This window comes from Ambystoma mexicanum, chromosome 7q (genome assembly GCF_040938575.1).
Source record: "Ambystoma mexicanum isolate Mex_15411 chromosome 7q, UKY_AmexF1_1, whole genome shotgun sequence".
Classification (NCBI taxonomy): domain Eukaryota; kingdom Metazoa; phylum Chordata; class Amphibia; order Caudata; family Ambystomatidae; genus Ambystoma; species Ambystoma mexicanum.
This window is the reverse complement of record NC_090941.1, coordinates 612,655,404-612,675,537: the sequence shown is the minus strand read 5'-3', so window position 1 is coordinate 612,675,537 and position 20,134 is coordinate 612,655,404. Positions and strand designations below refer to the sequence as shown.

General features: G+C 41.3%; 1 protein-coding gene across 6 annotated transcripts in view; it reads left to right on the top strand.

Annotated features, from left to right (window-relative positions):
• Positions 1-15,827, top strand: part of NBEA (neurobeachin) — a 2,584,133-nt gene extending 2,568,306 nt beyond the window's left edge. For all 6 annotated transcript variants that reach the window (XM_069640609.1, XM_069640605.1, XM_069640608.1 and 3 more), the window contains 3 exons: positions 7,147-7,343; positions 9,593-9,744; positions 13,904-15,827. In XM_069640609.1, coding sequence (XP_069496710.1) covers positions 7,147-7,343; positions 9,593-9,744; positions 13,904-13,994 — 440 coding nt within the window. In that variant the 3' untranslated portion in view covers positions 13,995-15,827. The remainder of the gene's footprint in view (positions 1-7,146; positions 7,344-9,592; positions 9,745-13,903) is intronic.
• Positions 15,828-20,134: the final 4,307 nt, after the last annotated feature.

Here is a 20,134-nt window from a genome sequence, read left to right as displayed (position 1 = left end):
AGATCTTTTGAACCTCTCTCCCATAGTCAAGGTTTAATTCACATATTACACAGTCTTAGTGCAAGTTGTATTAAGGGACACATAAATGTAACCGCGACAAAGCGTATTACATTAAAACATGCATAAACAGGCCGACTATATTCGATATGCATCCAAATCCCCGGATGGAACACGACATTGATCCTCTGGAATTAGCATTCACTACAATATCTAGCCTCCCGCTTCAAACAGAACATATCCAGGTTATGCGTTTCGCATTCCATTCACGCAAAAACGAGAACCGCAGCTCCTACCACATGAAGATAGCCAGGAGGATTTTTCTCAGCACTTAAGAGCATTGAAAATGTCAGATTATTCTTGTTCATGAATGTATCCCCTCAGTTTGTTACTAAATGAAAATTCTCTACTAATTCTTTGACAATCGTAAGCACACCTATCCTTAAGGTAACCTGTAAACCCTGAGCTAGAGTGATGGCTGTACACGTAAAAGAACATCTGCACACACGTATTGAATGTAGAGCATAGTCTTCAACACATGTTGTGATTTTCCCATAAGCCTCGGGGCTCTTTCCATTTGTATTGCCTGTTAAAATCACATCGTTCAACAGTAGACCTGTTGTCACATGTGACTCATCTGACCTTACGGGGCTTTTCAGTGTTTAATTTGTGCAGGTCATTTCCTAGCCACTCCCTTTTGTAAGAATACCCTGCGGAGGACCCTGCTGCCTTTTAACTCTACCTTGCTGATGCTTTTCCTGTTGCGAATACAGAAGTGTATTGCCTTTGACATACCCTTCTCTTCACTTCCGCACCTTCCTCTTTCCATCTTCAATATTTCATTTGTTGGCCGCATTCCTTCGAAATTGCTTTGTCTCCTGAAACTTTATTGGATGTAGTTGGTTGAAATTCCAGGCCTCTGCTTTGTTATGCATACCTTGCCTCTGCTTCTTTTCATACTAATCACCATTATACCTAATATTGACTGCCAATGATCCTAATGGCTTGCCAAACCTCCTGGTTAGCATCCCTTGATTTGAGTGCCTGATGGGGCTCTCTCTAACTCTACTTTCTTCCTAATATTGTTTTGCAAACAACATTATTTTTCTTCTTTCTTTTTTTAACATCAGAATTTCTCAGGTAGTGTCTGAACAAGAGCACTAACTATTCTGTTGATGCTCTTAACTGCTGCACAATCTGGCTGCTCCAAAGGAGTGTTCTTCTCTTCTCTCCCCGCCCCTACAACTTTTATTTTTTTTACCATCCGATAGCATCCTAACGTATTTAATAGGTTTCACCGGGGGCTCAGCTCACTGAGACTGATAGCACAAAGGGGGGGTCAGAATGTCTCCACTATGAACCCAGAGTAATGTTGACTTTGTCCGTGCTTTTGAAGTAAGAGCTGGTAGCTCAAACATCTACACCAGGGCTAACTTACCATGTGTAGGTGACCTAGTATAGTGACTCCAGCTGTGCATCTGACTTTTAAAACTGAAGCAAAAGTCTTTGTTTTTGTGTCACCATAGACGATTACATATTGTCTGCATGAATAGTGAAAGGTAAGTCTTGTTCAGGCAGGGCCTAAGTCAGATGACCGGTTCCATGTCAGATAGCACATAAATAGCATTTGAAAAATACTGCAGCAAGCTGTAAGCCCTATACTTTTGGTATACATCATTATTTAATCAGACTGGAGTGTGTTTTAGCAATTTAGTCATTTAAATGCTCCTTTTCTTCATCCAATGAAACATTCTTTTGCCTGACCTGTTTTGAGTGAAGGCAAGAACACCCTGCCTCACCTTCCTAGGGGTGACCTAGGCATTGATCTCCCAAGCGGTGTGACATCAGGGACCTACTAGTGATGAGTTTGAAAGGAAAGCCAGTGTCACCAGAACATTCATTGACACTTGATTGAGAACTTTTGACCAATACTCCTTACCCAAATAGAATGCAAAGACCTCACAAGTAGGTGAGTCTACTTTAGTTCCATATCAGAGAAATGGGAAGTAGCCAGCAGAATTGCAATTCCTTGGGAGCTTTGTAGCAAAGCCAAATCTCTCATCTGAACATTGACAAGGTGAAACAACCAGTTCATGGGAGGTATTATATTATGTGTTTAATGTAGCTTCTCTTTATTTCAAGGAGACAAGTATTTGTTGCCAGGGTGCTTGGTTGTGGCCAGTGTGCTTGAAGCCAACACACATCTTCTAGTCAGATTCCTTAAGACATACACTCACTGAGAACCATAAGCTTTCTTAGAATTCCCTCGCCCCCTTCCAGGGACTGAGAATTATCCAGGACTAGAAAGGCTTATTCAAACAGAGTTGGTACTTATGAACGTTTGGTCTACTTTGCAGCAGCATTGGAGCTCTGTGTTGAGTCTGCCAGTCTGAGAAAGAAATGCTTGAAATCATTGTGGATCCCCAGCTCCTCTGGTCGAGCTGGTGAGACGATTTTGCTTTACCAAGTTATGGGTCAACATCAAACAATTTGTTGTTGAGTTCCTTAAAACTCTGTGCCATACAGCTGGGGGGGCAAAGACCAGAAACATGAAACAATGTACCACTTGACACCAAATGTCTTTGGATCTAGAAATTAATTAATATTCTGAGGCCACAGCTTACTGAGAACTGAACCCTGAGCCCCAGCATTGTGTATCCTTAGATAAATGCAGACGTTTATCTATCTTGTCCAAGTGCCTTGCAGAGAGAAACAATATGATTTCATGAACAAATTAGAATTGTTGCCTTCTCCATACAATGATACACTGGCAAGTGGAAATTGGTCATGAATGCCTTGGAAAAATGCTATGTCTGAAAATCCCCCATTTGCAGAACCTTAGTGATTATTGAGAGGTCCTAGCACAGGTATTATTCAAATTGAGCCTTCCATCACTTCTTCCTATCTGCAACGTGTTGTTGTTCACTGGTTTGCTGTAATCTCTAGTCTAAATGTTTTTAATTGGTCCGGACACCCAAGCACAGTCTTGCTCTTCAAGAGTAAGACTGTGCTCAAAGTAGTTACCCTCCTCCAATTTATTCACATCCTTATATAATACTCTTTTGACTTCCGACTACATACACTTCTACAACAGTGTCTCCAATGCTTCAATTACGGTGTACATTCAGATTCACTCTTTCCATCATAATGCTCTCTATAGAAATGAACAGTTGAAACAGCCATTTCCTAGTTTGAAATGGAATACAATAATTTAAAGATTCGTAAATGCATTTTAGATGTTATGTTTCCTGATATGGTTCAACTTAGTAATTCTGCTAATCGGTGTTGTGATCAATAAAGACATACCTAAAACGTTGTTGGTATTCTATGTAGGGGTGTTCACTGACAATTACATAGTTTTGGTCAAAAAGTAGCATTTGTAGGGCCTACATTTAGTTAGCTTGGTCACGCCTTTGGCACAAAGGAGCCTTTTCTGTCCTTGCTGTGAAGCAGGGTTTTCCCAAGACCACGCGAGTAGTCTGCATTTGGTTCAAGTTGACATTGTGGCAGCTGCGTACAAATATTCCTCCTGAACATGGGCATTTGCCCGTGGAGATGTGCTGGGTGCTCTGATAGTCCCGCAGCAATTGATGGAGTACCTGTTTGTAGGGCTGCTCAGTGAAGTGTGCGACCTGGAGTGCTCGGTTTAGGTTGACCATGAAACGTTTGATCATCTCGTTGGCCTGCGGCCAAAGGGGAGTTATTTTCCGATGCTGGAACCCCATGTACTCGCTGAACGCCTTGAAGTCCTGGCTTGTAAATGGGGGTCCATTGTCCATCTTGACTTATCTCAGTACGTCATATGCTGTAAAGATTTGGTCCATCAACGGAACAACGTGGTGGGCTGCCGTAGAGGATACTAGTTGGGCTTCTGGAAAGCGCAAGTATTCATCCATAATCGTGAGTACATACTTCCCACCCTCAATGGAGCCGATGACATCCGCTGCTATGACTTCCCAGACACCCCCAGGAATTTCTGACATTATCCGGATGCTGATTGGGCATGATGAGGCACACGTGGGACATTCCTGTAGCAGTTCTTCCAGCAATGAGTCCAACCTTGGGAACCATACCTTCTGCCTCAACATCCTCTTGGTGGAGACAACTCCCCTCTGTCCCGTGTGTGCAATGTCTATTACCCTTCTCCTCACTGTAGCCGGTATTACGATCTTGTGCCCTTTGAGTAGTAACTTTTCCTGTGACAGGGCCAATTCTTCTTTCACTTGTATTACCCTTTCAACATCCTTCTTTACTTCATCATTCTCCAGCCGACACCTGTCCTTTGCTCTCCTCCACTGACTTGATTTTAGCCCTTGGATGGCGATTTGACAGACGGTGTCATTCTCAAACTCCTGCATGAGTCTTGTTCCACTGATGCCCTGTGGGACAGTCGGTTGTACCGGATATCTAATGTATTGGTCCGCTACCGAGGGCTCTGGTGAGTTCCCTGGCCTTGGGTGTCTTGACAACCAGTCTGCCGGGGTTTCTTCGTTCCCCAGTCGGTAGACAATGTCAGATGCATAGTCCTGCAGCTGGAGTACCCACCGGGCATCTTTGCCTGAGGTTTGCCGTACAGGAATAGTAGGTCCTGGTGATCCGTGATGATCTTAAACGGTTTACCATATAAAAATAAGTGGAAATCTTCGCAATCCCAGACAACCGTCAACTCTCCTTCTCGGCTTGCAAGTAGGTTTACTCTGTTTTGATAGGCTCTGGCTTGCGTATAACACAATGTGCCTCTGGGCTGAGTTGTCGTTGTCTTTTTGGGCTAGTATTGCTCCTAACCCTGCCGGGCTCGCATCCACCATCAATTCCGAATTGCGATCTGCATCGAAATAGGCCATGTTGTCTGCTTGTGTGATGTGACTGCGGATGATTGTGAAGGCTTGTTGATGTACCTGTGACCAATTTAATATTGCGTGCTGTTTAGTAAGAGCTAGCAGTGGTTTGCTAATGGTGGCAATGTCTTTTATGTACTGGATGCAATAACTTGTGAGCCTTAGAAACGACCCAAGCTTAGGTACGCTTGATGGTGGTGGGGTCTCATTGACCGCTGTTACCTGTAGGAAGGCAAATCCTTTTTTGTTAGCACCCCAGGTTACCTTGGCTTGGTAACCTGGGGTGCTAATGTCCTTCATTCCTGGTTCCAGGTGCTGGAACGTGGACATCTGCCTAGTTCCCTCGTTATCTGTCCTCACTTTGCTCTGGGCGATAACTTGAGCTGCCGGGCCATTATCCCTGTTCCAGCCCCTGGAACGGGGGATGAATGCCACATTGTCAATTGGCTTTGCAGGCCACTTGATAATGTTACTTGACACACTTGGATCTATTAACTTGTGCCTCTGGCTGTTACTACCTGGTGCAGCTTGAAGAGCTGGTGATTATGGCTATTAGTATCCCGGGTTTATGTCCCATGGTATTAATAGCAATGTATTTGTTTGAAAAAATTGGTGTGGTGAGTGAACAAACCATTGTTTCATGCAAATACTCACCCAACATGGCTACCAGATAATTAGAAGCGAGGCTCTGAGCTGAGCCCCTCTTCCATTTTCATGGCATGAGAGTAGTGGTGCGGTGGCTCCCCAACAGCTAGTAAGTTAAGTGGAGGAACAGCTGGGATGCCAGGTAAAGGTAGGGAATATGGGTGGGTATGAGCAGCAGTGAGCTTCCTCTTAGCGCAAGCAATGACATGGGATTCAGCAGCCTGATTGGCTGCTGCACTAGCTCCAGGTGCTACTATAGGTCATGCTTTCGTACAATATTTTCATACTGTGCCAAATCACCACTGTAGTAGTTTTAGAGTGGAGTGGCGTACTTTCTTCCCTTGCCACAGGTATACTGTTTACTGAGGGAAAGAACATGAGATAAGCGAAGATGGGAGGATGGGAAAGAGTGAAAAAGATGTGACAAACCCAGAGAGTGAGACATTCTGCAGGGGAAGAATATTTTGTGATATGGGTGCATTTCAGTTCTGTGAGGCGTATCATAGTTCTGCAAAAATGAGGTGGTAGATATGTACTTTGCTGGAAAAGGTGTTAATCGAGGAAAACGCACAAGTATCCAGGCCACCTAGTTGGACACGGCCAACTGCTCTGCATTAGGTTGCATCTGCTTCCTGCATTAATTTGCAGGCTAAAGGGCAACTTAGAAATGATAAAGTTGCAGTTGTAGACTATAATTGCTGTTTGGTGCAGGGCTCTATAGGGATCAGACATTGCCTTATGGCAAGAAGGTGACTCACCCTGAGGAAAACCGTGGCCAAACTCATGGGCAAATAATGGCTTTCCAGAGGTTATCATGGAGAAGCCATGTCAATTGTCAGTACAAGAGGTTTCGTGGTGCTGGTGTCTCGTATACTGTTACACACTTATGTACTGATGTTCCTCTTTATTTTGTCATTGCTGTAGATGACTTACAGTAACCATTTACCACACATTAGATGGCACGGAAGAGCAATTCCTCAATGTATAATCACCAGCACTGTCACTGGTTATGTTTCTTTAAACATGTCTTTGCACTATTCATCTCTTTTCGGTGGGCAAGTGCATTCTGTGTAGGAATCGGGGAGAGTCACTTTCAAGACTTCACATTTGGAATTGGTCAAAACATCAGGGGGCACCATTAAAGAAGCTTTACACCAGTACTGGGCTAATTGGTGCTAGTGCAAAAAATATATTCTTTCAAGGAACTTTTGCCCTTGGACAATGTTTTTCCGAGTCCTTTGCGCAAAGAAGGATTTTTTCACCAGCGTAATCTTTGGAATAGTGTTAATTGCACTTGCACCATTGCAAAGTGTTTGTAATACATCCCAGTTGTTGTAGTCTCTCTGTGTGAGTTGTGCGAGTCTTTAAAATAAATTGTGCTATATTATGCGTTAGAAATCACAAATTCTATAGTCTTTGTCCAAGCTATTTTTGGAGGGACAGGGATGGAGGAGCAATTTATTGTATATCGTTTGTTTACAAAAATACATTCATGGAAAACACTGCTCACCACTGTGGGGCACACCTGTAATTAATGAACACCTTGTTGAGGTGACATCAAATTGTGGGGGCGGGGTAGACACATTGTGAGCTGCAAATAGCATAATGTGATTCCTGGTTGCAATTAGGTTTGTTACAAATGACATTTTTTGTTCCTACTTTGCAGAAGGTCCTTGCCTGGTCCATACAATCACTGGAGATTTGCTTCGAGCGTTGGAGGGACCTGAGAACTGTTTTTACCCTCGCTTGATATCTGTGTCGAGCGAAGGGCACTGCATCATCTACTATGAACGAGGCAGATTCTGCAACTTCAGCATAAACGGAAAACTCTTGGGCCAGATGGAAATCAATGATTCAACCAGGGTAAAGCTCATTGAAATATTTGAAATATTTGGTTCTACACTGTTACTTTGTGACAGTTTACTTCATTGTAATTACTTCTTAGCATTTCTCTTCTTTTCTGTTAATGAGGGAGGTCCCTCACCATACCTCCCCTACCGATCCCTCCTCTACTCCTTGCCTACCTCTCAATGGCCCTTACCCCTCAACGTATACATGCCTACTTTACTACCACAAACTAATGTGCCCCTTTGTAACCTCTGTCTCTGAAGCAAAAGTACTCAGGAATATTTAGTTTCCTTTTGCAACGTCATCAATTGAGCAAAAGTTAATCTGTACAAATCTTTAAAATAAAGAGCCCACATGCAAGTGGGCATTTCCAAGTCCTTCCTAGACAACTGTTAACAGTATCACAGGAATGTCTATACCACATTGAAAAACAATGTTGCCTCAATTTATTTTTTCTAAAATTGATATTAACATTTCTGTGTAAACGATTTCAACTGAAAGGTCTCTAGGATAGATGATTTACAATGACAACGGATACACATTTCATGATTTCTTTGGTGACTTGCTAAAAGGGTTGACTGCACCAATGTGCCTGTTCTGTTGGTGTCTGAGTGGACAGCTCATGGATTAAGTGATGGTCTCTGACATGATGGCTGCCTACACTTCGCAAGTTTTAATCCCTCCGGAGAGCCAGCATTGCCATTCATCATTCCAAGGTCAATCAATGGGTCAGTAAAAACACCTGTTAGGACAGTGCTTAGAATCTGGAGGAATCCAGCATGAAGAACTATATAAAATAATAAAAAAAAACAAAGCAAACAAATAGAAACAATTTAGCATGTCAGTTTAGTTAAACACATGGCTTTTTACTGACATCACCTTTGGCCAGAGGTTTTGAATTGTCGGATTTGTAACATTTGCACATGAGAGTATGTGCATTTTATCCAGTTAATGTCAGATTGTTGGATTCAGGCATCTCATGAATGAAGAAAAACGAGGTTATTAACGATAGTAACTAACATTTTATATGCAGTATTTTAGTTTGATTCGCTTTACAGCACCATAACGGGCACAGCGATCTATATAAGAGATGCGGGTGCTTTTAGACAGCATGCCCTACTGGGCCCCTATTATCAGATTTTAATATGATACTGCCATCACAGCGTGGCCATCATCCCCAAAAACCACAAATGTTGTTTGTGAATCTGATTATCTTTGTAGAATCCCTTCATCTTCAAAAAATCATTCTGGGTTTTTTGACCAACCCTTTTGTACAATTAAGTATAATTCTGCAAATGATGTAATAATAATATATGTCATTTAAAATACACCCGTACACAAGTTTTTCTAGGCGTATAGCCAGTTTATGTGCATTTTCCTCCAGTAAATACGTGACAGCTTGAAAATCTAACTGGATGCAATGTATTATTTAGGCAGCAACAAGTAAACGAGCAATGCCCCATCTTATTTGGTAATGACGAACTTTCTTCCAGCTTGTGCTCTGTGTCCACTCTGACCCTTCTTTTTGAGACATCGGTCAACACCTCTCTTCTCGTAATTACTGCAAAATACCAGTTCTATCCCAATACAGCATTGTTCCAATGTAGCCGCTGAGAACCCGAGTAGCTCCAAACTGGTTTGGAATGGTTTATCCATTCACCTTTTAAAAATATCTTTTTTGTAAACATGAAATAGGTGCCTAATTTTCCCTTAGAGCAATTTACTCTCCTGAGAAGTTTAATGAACACTAGCTGAAAGGGGTGTTCCTCATTTAAATATGCTTGGACTTCCAGTTCTAATGTAATTATTTCCAATACAGAGTCCTTTTTCCCAGGAAAAAGAAGTCTTGTATGCACGTATACTTTATAGTTTACATTTTTCATATTAAAGCAGTATAGACGTGTCAAATGCATAATTAAATTAAGCATAGCCCCAGTGAGGTTAATTATAATTGCCTTTCTGAGCTCTGGTGCATTTAAACTGTGCTTTGAACCTGTTCAAGTCATTTTTTTATTTACAAAAGAGACATTTAAAAATCTCTAAAAAAACAAGAGGAAAAATACTGTACGTTGGTAGGAATAATGTGCACGGCACCGTCTGTTAATTGCACACTCAAAAGTGTTTTGATAGTTTATGCCAGTGTTTCCAGTGCCCAGAGATGCAGATTCATTTGGTGGATGCTATGCGAGTCCCATGACTTCTGACTCCTGCTTTATGGCTTTGTTTCCTTAAATAATAATTTAATTCCTCTGTATTTTCTATAGGCCATCCTTCTAAGCAGCGATGGACAAAACCTGGTGACCGGTGGAGACAATGGAGTGGTGGAAGTGTGGCAGGCTTGTGATTTTAAGCAGCTGTACATTTATCCCGGCTGCGATGCAGGAATCAGAGCAATGGATTTGTCCCACGACCAAAGGTGAGTCGTAGAGCACTCTTCAAGTTGAAGAAAATGGATCACTGGAGTATTTGTATTTGAAAATGTATAACATGCACGAAACAGATTAAACCGTATAGCGGCGCAGATGAAAACAGTTTTGATACCGAACACAGCTAAGCCCATAGAAAGGACCACCAGTAGTGTGAAGATACTCTAGCTAAACGGAAGAGTTTTCAGTGCTCTACGGAACTGATAGTGATCGAAGGGTCCTTAATTCTAATGGCAGGGAGTTCCACAATTTTGGACCAAAAACAGAGAATCTTCTGTCACCTTGGGATTTATACGCTGAACGAGGTATACATAAGAGGTGGCAATCACTGGATCGTAGCTATCTTACAGGTTGGTATGGCTGAATCAAATCCCTCAAATATAGAGGGGCACTACCATTTACACATTTAAAAATGATGCAGGCTACCTTAAACATTATACAATCTTCTACTGAAAGCCAATGCAAATCGCGGTGAATTGATGACATATGGGCAGTTCTGCCCAGCTTAAAAATCATCCTGACAGCCACATTCTGTGCTTTTTGAAGTCTTTGGATTTGCTTAGCTGGAATACCAAGCAATTGACTATTACAGTAATCCAAATGAGCACTGATCAGCGCGCCAGAAGCGTGATCTTCGTTGGGAATGTAGGGGAAAGCCTTGCGCAGGAGTCTCATAACGAAGTGTACTGCCTGAACCTTTACACCCACTCAAAAAAGAATCAATGTCTAAATGAGAGATCAGTTTCTGGATCATTACATTTTTAATTGGCAGTACTCCTCATTGAAATTAAAATGCACAACACCGCAAAGCAGAGTGTAAGGAAAGTGTGAATCTCCATGTCCTCTTCAGGCTTGTGTGTAATGGTGCCAATTTACAAGGCTTTCCAGGTGAACTTTTGACGTATTCACTGAAAAGGTAATACGTTACTTCAAATAAAATAAAAATAGTGATTTACGAAAGGATTTCTTACATTTTTATTTTTTTTTGGCTTAATCCAAGACCAACAAAAGCATGTCTTCCTGCAGTGTACTATGAAGTTTTGAGCGTGTCAAGGCTTAGCGGCATAGATTTAATAAAGTGTAACTTTACGTGTGTTCACAACATTGTAAATTTGTCTTAGAAATCATTGTAAACACGTGTTGCACCTCAACATCCTGGGTGTCAGTATTGAATTTGCAATGTCAAAGTGAATGCGAGAGTATGTGGATGTGTGGAGTAAGAAGGTGTATCTGGGTAAAAAATATTTTGACAGGGAAACATTTTCCTGAAGATTTTTGTACACGTTTCCTTGTTTTCCTCTATGATGGGAAATGTGTTACTCTTGAGCAAGGCATTCCATGCCCTGCATCATTTGACTGGTTTGTGGTCTTGATGTTTGAATCATGTGGAGCATGCATCGATTACCTACCAATACAGTAAATTACCCTTCTTGGCTTTGAGAATATAATAGGTGAAAGTAGTGTAGTATAAGCATTTTAGCCAAGTCACGCAGCCACAGATCCACCCAGTAACCATCGCTGAAGTTCACCTCCAGTTCAGAGACACATGAGCAAAGCATTGTGGGAATGCACATTAGCTGAAATGCTAGCCTTTAGCTCCAGAAAAATGTCTTGGTATTATAGGGCAGAGCTATTTAAACATTGCTTCTTCAAAGCAAGACAAGCATTTCTCAAGGCTGCACTGCATACCCGTTTCACCTTTATTAGGGATCATCGCTGCAGTATTGGTGTAAGGTACAAGATCACAACCTCACCCAACAGCAAGTTAGAGCAATCAAGGGATTTTCTTTTTAATTGTCACCAATATGTTTTGAATGTTGAGGTGGACTAAATAAAACCTTCTAGTCGGTCCTAATGCCTGCAACGCTTTCCTTCAGCACATATGAACTGCACAGGAAAAAATAAAATCATCGCAGGTGGCAGGAACATTTCACACAGTGAAATTTACCACCATTGTGCCCAATATTTCCATGTGTAATTTAGCACCACTGGATCAAAATAACACTGAAATGCAGTTTAGCACTGTATTGAACGTTTTTACCACTCATTTCAGGTATGTAAGTCGTCCTTCTAGTCCTCGTCCTTCCCCTTCCCTCGTCTGCCATCTGAAAAGGCATTGTGCATCCATCATGGTTCCCTCCCTAATAAGCTACAATACACTTCTATAAAGCATGCAGGTGACCACGTATTTTAAATAGCGGCACGAGAAGTCATTTTTCTATTTCTAACAGCATCCTGTATAGCTGGGAGTTGTAGTTTTTGTCAGTTACTTGGGCAAACAAGAACATGTGAATATCTGTCTTTTTAAACTCTTCATTTAGTAATCTATGTACTAAACGTGAAACCTTGTGGGATGTGTGGGTGCGGCAAAGGAGCAGTGCAAAAGACGCAATCTGAAATTCTCCAATGGCGTGTTTAAAACATTTTATATAATGATAAATAGATTCTTTACAATTCAGATATCGCTATTGCTATGTACTTTGATTGTATTTCCGCATTCATTGTATTGCCGAGTCATGCTAGGATAAGTATCATATATTGCAGTACAAATGCAGGATGTGTGTTAGAGTAAGATTAGCATTACTTTACCCTACCAGATTTAACAAGCAGGATTGCTTCCGTAGCACAACAAGACGCACTTGCTTTACTGCTCTGTACATCAGCTTAGAAAACTGGCCCAGATGAGTGTTGCGAATGACCTGTGTCCTAGTACAATACAAAGTGCTATGATGAACATATTGAGCATATGAAGCAAAATGAAAACAGATACATTAGGGCTGGTTAGATGGACACTTGTTGGATGTTCTGCTTCAGCAAAGCATCAATCATATAGCAGAAAAAGTGGGTTCAAAGGGAATAAAACCCGCAAATCAATCATAATGCACCTTTACTCAAGCAGATCGTTAAAATGGCTGGCTGAGCAAAGCGGCCTATATTTGACAGTTTGGCAATGGAAAGCCACTGCGGGGGCAGTTGGAGGAGCATAGGAGCTGCACAAGAAGGCAGTGTAATGGTTTCAATGCTGGATTCACAAATATGTCCGTTTTTCTGTGTGTGTGTCAAGTGCACATTCAAGTGTGAAGATTACACACAATTCTCTTTAGGCATGCAATATGGTGCTTCTGGCACAATCTGTGTGTGTGTGGCTTGCCAGGGGAAGGTTTAAGGGCCTCCTGGTGCACATTACTGATTCACAAACGGAGGCATTTCCTCAGTCGCCCTTTCCCTTCTGTGTGACCCGCCCTGCTGGCGCCAGGGTCAGCTTAAAGCAAAGTCCATGCAGGGGTCTTTTAAAGACCCCTGCCTGAATTGCAGTGCCCAGAATTCTAATGCTCATGCACCGTGTGGATTGTTCCATTCTTTTCTATGTATAGGTCCACTATTAAACTAGGGGTGGAACTATAAAGCCTACACTGCAATAGACTGGTTTTAGAAGCCTTCACGTGCAATGCGCACGCACCCTGCACCTAACTGTATGGAACGCTAGCCAGAGCCCTCCGCCCACGTGAATTCAGGTGCCGAATGCTTGCATATAGTTTGGTTGCTTGTCCAACATGCACAGGCTCCCGGGCTGCAAGGCACTTGGGCTAACGGTCAGATCCGTATTTATTTATTTCTTTATTTATTTGTGTCATTTGTGGAACAGCCAGAGCCGAGGGTATGATGGCGTTATGGAGTTCAGGCATGAGGCAACAATATGTCAAAACTACCACATACATTTCATGATGTCCACCTCTGTGGCCGAGGGGACCTGAGTACAATCCATGCGGAATGTGGTGAGCACTTTGCTCTGAGCCTCTTGATTCCGGCAGGTGTTAGGGCATCGGCGCATTAAAGTCCATGTGCCAAAAGAGGAATACTCTCTTTGAAACGTTGCCAACATTCACGATCCTTCCATGTGTGTCCTACATGCCTTTGCTAAGCTATGCCATGGAGTACAACTAGAGGTGGGGAGATAATTTTGTTGAATACATTGCAATGATGCCGTCCTTTGCATATTCATGGCTTTTGTGAAAGAGCTTGCCATTTTGTCATGGAAATAAAGAACGATGTTACCAAATCAATCTGTTTCCATATAACCCATCACCATTGACAATGAAAGACCCGTGGAATAACTGCATTCTAACTGCCGCTCTTTTCTTTACACAGGACTCTGATTACCGGCATGGCTTCAGGGAGCATTGTAGCTTTTAATATAGATTTTAACCGGTGGCATTATGAGCATCAAAACAGATACTGAAGTGGACAGAAGAGTTTAAAACCAAGTCAAAGCTGAGAGCACAAATGCTGCAATGAAAGGCGTTGTCTCCGGTGAAACATCACGTCTGCATTGACCTCCGTTGTACATTCCATTACACCTAGCAATAGCTGTACATTGTAGTCAGCAACCATGTCACTTTTGTGTGTTTTTTTCACAACCGAACACCAGCTGCTATACAGCCAGCTTGCATCATGTAAATTATATGAATTAGGAGACATTTTGGTAATAATTTCCGATATCCTTATTTATGAGAGAAAACAAGGTGGGGGGGACTCATCTCAAGAGACTTTTGAAACCTCCAAGGAACCTTGTGTCCGGTAGTCACAGTGTTTAGGTTCTCACTCTGACCTACATCCCATTTCCAGACACTTTTCAAGCTGTGAAAAAAATGTTTGATACTTTGTACATCAGATGCGCATCTTAACTTTAAAGGGATACTTTTGTAAAAGTAAAACCTTGTATAAAGAACAAAAACGTTTCTTAATTTTATTGTGGAGTTACAACTTGCATGTACTTTGAACCTGGTTTCTTGGTGGAAGTGGAAATGGTGCTGTCATCGGAAGGATAAGCAAACCACAGGTTTCTCAGAATGGCTACAGCTACCATTTAAGGGGTTGAATCTAGGTTTTTCCGATAATTGAGGATTCAACCAAAATATGTTTTTGCACTTTTTCTTGATTAACCCCCTCCTAAGTGGATTTCTGCTCACTTTCTGAAGCTTATGGATATTAAGCCATTTTTGCCATGTATGCTTTTTTGTGATTTAACAAAAAGGTTGCTTTGACACTCTCTCTCCCTGTCCGTACAGAGAGACAGTAGACGGTCAGCACTGACTTTAGGCCCCAATATTCACTGTTTCCAGGACTCTCGTTGTGCCCTTTGTTGCTTCATGACTGCCCGACGAGCCACGAGTGACGTGCTACTTCATGTAAACGTATTGCGGGAGGGTGGGCAGGGCTCGCAATTAATTTTTATCTGTTCGTATTTTTTTTTAAAGGATCCTGTGTTGTTTTATGACACTTTGAACTTCAATACAAGTGTCTTGTGTTGTTTTATAACACTTTGAACTTCAGTACAGTGAACACTAATGGTCGTCGTGGGTGCTGTGTGAAGCCCTCACCAAAGGCCACATTCACAGCCTAGGACACATATGATGTTTCATGGGTTGGAATACTCCAGTGATGGCCATCAGAATAATTTACTGTAAATTGTACTGATCAAATTTCATGCCAAGGGGTATGTACATCTGATTTCATGTTTCTTCTTGTAAATTTGGTAACTGTATCGTCATAGATGTACATATTGTGTCGGTAGGGCTATGAGGCATGTAAAAGGAATGTATTTTTTTTTCTCCAAATGTACACTCACTTGCAGTCATTTATTTAAGACAAAACAAGAAAATCGATTTTCTGTATTGGCACTTTGCACCAAAAACATATCATTATTTATTGATGTGATTAATTATTTGTTCCTCACTTTGTATTAGTAAGTTATAGCACTGAATTCCTTCCACATCGTTGTTTGTATTTAAAAAAGAAAATGAAGATTTTCAAATCATGGGGCATCTCTGTCACAAATAATTTATTCGTCACCAGTCTGTAAGCAATATCTTGAGTTGTAGCTTAGAATTGGGAGACAATTGGACATCTGGAGGACCGTTCTCATTTCATCTTGAGATCATGGTGAAATGTTTTGGACATATAAATTCCTCAAGCTATTGTAACCATGTTTTATTGCAAAGATGTAAAATATGCCAGATGTGTGTGAGTTGGGAATCAAAAAATGAAAAATAAAATATGCAAAGAGCTCTCAGATGATTTCGTTTAATTTAAAAGAATTGCTGAAGCAGACATATTGCACCGGAAATGTTTGTACAAAGAGCCCGATGTTCATGAAAGGAAGGCTCAAAGATCATTCACTGACTAACAATAAATGTGAACACTGAGACCCTACCCCGCCTGCCTCTGTTACTTGAAGATGATGCTGATAATGGAGTCAAGGTACGGTACATCGTATCCCAATGTCATGTTAAGTGAAGACACCGATATCCGATTTGAAGGTCTAAATTGATCTTGCCTGAATGTTGTAAAAGGCAAAGTACACATTAAGATAATGAGCGTCTTTGATTATAAGGTAAGCAATGCTTCATAGTGACGCCCAGCAGCTTACATAAGAAAGACCCTCTGCCAATCTGGGATCATATTGCAGGCCTTACCTCATGTTGTGGGTTAGGTGCTGTGCCCTTCCAAGTGCTTCTAGCTGTTTGCCTACCTCTCCTCATGGCCGGCCGTGTCAGCTCTTCACTGCACCAATTCCCTACAGTTCTATTCCCCCAGCAACTATAGGATGGCCTCTGTTCCCTCCACACCTAGCACTCTCCCCCTCTCTGCTTCCAATGCTGCTGTCTCCCCATTGATGGCCATCATGGATTGGAGAAAGGATTATGCGTAGTTTCTTAATCATGTAACAGGCGGCCTTTCTTTGTACTTTTTTATAACTAGTCAAATGGCTGGTGTGCTTTTGCCCACCCACGGACAAACATGCTCTGGTGCTAGTAGCTATGAATCCTTAAGGTCCACTTTCCTGGTCAGTTACAGCCCAGTGTCCTTGATAAATGCATTTGCTTCACTTGGGCCTTTGATTTAGTTTGTAGGCTGTGACCACCGAGAAAAGCCTACATGTGTAGGGTTGCAGGGTTTACTGCTTAATTATATGTAATCTTAAGTGTGCTCCGCAGGTGCTGCTTTGAAAGTACGTGAACACTGTACATGGGAATTATAATATATTATGATTTTCATTACTATACATTGAGTGGCACCTGTTCAAGGCAATTTAACAACCCCTATAACAAGATCAGTAGATTTATCTGTTTCAGATTCTTTACAAGAGGTGAGTTGTCAGAGTTGAATGGTTTCAATATACAACAAAGTCACCACACAATCTGCAATACGAAATAATGGTTTTATATTAATTCAACGAAAAAAATAACTTTGTGGTAATTTACTTTATGGTCAGTACTTTGATGTTTTACTTTGATTTTTTTTGTTTATTTTTGTATTGGGGGAGTCCCTCCCATGCCCTCCCTTCCCCTTAACTACCACCCCTACCCACCACCCCTACCTACCACCTCTTGTTACCTATTAACCCAAAACTACATTTAGTTAATTCAAAGTAATTCGAATAATTAGCACATAGTACATTCCTGCAAAGTAATTTACTTCTTGGAAACAGTTGGATACCGAAATAAGCTATTGTCACAGCATTTCTACTTTCAAATAGAAACTCCTATGAAATATAGATTTTGACTGAACAGTATAGAGTACATTACTGAAACCCAAACTTTCAACACAAATCTATACAATGCAGTCTGCCTGTTTGATTCTCTTTTCTTAGTACAATGAATATGCCAAATAAGAGGAACATGACATCACTGATAAAACAGGTACTCTTTTGAACTGGCTGCACTGAATGAGACATTGAATTAATATTTTTGATGAAGTTAAATGGCTTCTTGAAAAATGTACAAAACCTTAAATTTTGCTGTCTTTCAAAACATTGGTAACGGCAATGACAATTTAATCTTGGAAAATCATTAAACTCATGTACTTAGGAATGGTCAACATGTAAAAGGTATGCAAATTAATCCCATTAGTTTGGGGTGATGGTTTATGGTCGAAAGTGTTTTAATTTCTATGATTCTTCAAGAGATGAAGGAAAAGAAGTGGTTTGACTTAAAAGGACATTACATTTAAAAGGGACAAGTGACAGTTTAACCAGATATTAAATATATGGGCTCTTTAGATCCTCCCCGTACCCCCAACTTTCTACTACACTATAAAAAGGGAGATGCTCATTAGAGATAATAATTCAACTAAGGTTCTCACACAGCATAAGAATTTGTAATCACACGGAAGTCCGGTGCACACGATTACAGTCTCTGCCAGTCACTTGCTTCTGCAATAACCTGGATAATTAGTCATATTAACCTACAGAGGTAGCTATCCCTTACAGTGCAGTTAAGTTCCAAAGGGACTGGAAAGTTACCAGTTTATGTAGTGCTAAAATGCCTGTAGAAAGGAAGAGGACAGCAGAGGCCAGTGCAAGATGATGATTCTTTGATAATTCCTCTATTTTGGAATACTGGGTGGAACCAGGATCTGGACGTTTCCTCCACTATTGTGCTTTGGGTCAGCTTCTATTTTTTTCTGTTATGTTTGAGTCTGACTCATAGGTGGCTTTAACCTATTCAAGAAGTGGTGTTGTATCTGCTAATGTTTTCGCTCTCTGTTGTTTCTCCCAGTCTGGGTCCTTTTTCTCTTGGATTAATCCTTAAGTAGTTTGATAATCCCTACCACTCGGGTAATCTGGTGTGCCATCATTCCGTTGCTCCAAAGCCTCACAAAACAGTCTAAATTACCTTTGGCTAGCTCTCTCTTTGGAATTCTCTCCAAACCCTGCCTCCAACATCTCAATTTGGGATCACTGTGCGAACACCTACAGTAGGTGGTGCTCCTTATACAGACAGCCCTAACACCTTGCAGAACTGTGCAATGCTAATTTGATTATGTGACATAATCCCCTGCCTGTGCTTGGAGGATATGATGGTCAACATGGTTTTGTCGAGGAGCAGAAATATATATCCGCAGGAGATCCTACCCCCCTACCTCCCCTGTATTGGAGCCATGAGACAGTGCCCTGTGCTAACACCAGCTATTGTACCAATAGTGCAGCAAGTATATGGAAGACGGTATCCATTAAGACAACCGTATCGAATGTACCCTCGAGTTGATGACAGCCTGCAGGAGGAACTCCCTGAAGGAATATGAGAAGGAACTAAAAAAGAAAACAACTGATGACATCATAAGAAAGTGTGCACAACGTCCTAAATTACTGAACAAAGACGATGTATGGATCCTAACGGGGAAATGACAAAGTAAAGAATTAAGTGAACCTTAAAGTGTAAAAGAAGAAGATTACACGTTAGAAAGTGTTGCAGAAATCAGAAGTTTAAAGAATGTATGGACGCTGAAACACAAGATAGATCAAGTCATTGTGTAGGCTAGCTACAAGTAATAAATAGAATGCGGCAGAGCCGCCATTGTACAGAAACTGGACATTGGTATCATGAAATAATAAGCCAAAGAATCATGAAGAAAGAATGAAAGGTTGTGTCGCAGTAGAATAGCAGGTTGTTGGAGTTGCATTGGGAGGCTGTCTGGCCTGAAGTCAAGAACTGAGAAGCAGAGGTCAGCTATCTACAATGAGGAGGAACATGTGTGTGGAAGTTAATCCTCTCACATTAAGGTACAAGGAAGAACACAAAGGATTCCAAGTCTTAATTTAAAACATTTAAAAGCTTGCAGAATTAACAGAATCGTGGTCTGCTTTTACATGAGTCGAAGATGTAAATAGGGCTTGAACTTGGAGTTCCAGAGATGATAGCGAGTGCCCTCAGTCCCGTTGCATTCAAGTACAAGAATACTCTGCAAGGCCATTTACAAAGAAAATGTCATGGCAGAAGGCATGGGTGATGAGAGATGTTGGGCTTATTGGGTAATAGGGCAGCCTAACGTCCTATCTACTTGCACCTGGGTCTTGGCTTACGTGCTGCTAATTGAACCGAATGTTCCAGACATGGCACAAGCGTGCCAACTAATTGTATTAGTCCGTATAAAGAAGGAACTTTATAGCTTGAGAAACCAATGAAACATTATGTAACTGATATGTCTTAATATGACATGTTTGAAGAGGTAGTCATGAGTTGTCCACCTGATATAGGGCAACCAATAACAAACCCAGCTCCTATGTGATTGTATATCTAGAAGCGTCCCTTAACCAATCCCAACCCTTGATAGTTTTTTCACTATTGCCACATATCATGACGTCTTTCTGATGCATGAAGAGAGTGTATAATTGTATTTCATGTGGAATTCGCTGAGCGAATGAGCGTACATCTGTTGATGTTCATTGGTAACTCCCTGTTTTATATAATTGCTAATAAAACAGCAACTTGCCATCTTCTTCAGTTTGTCCGGTTATTTGGACTCCGAATTATTCTGGTGAAATTCCATCCAGTAATAGATGCAAGTTCCAAGGGGCATAACCTTATGTGGTAGCGG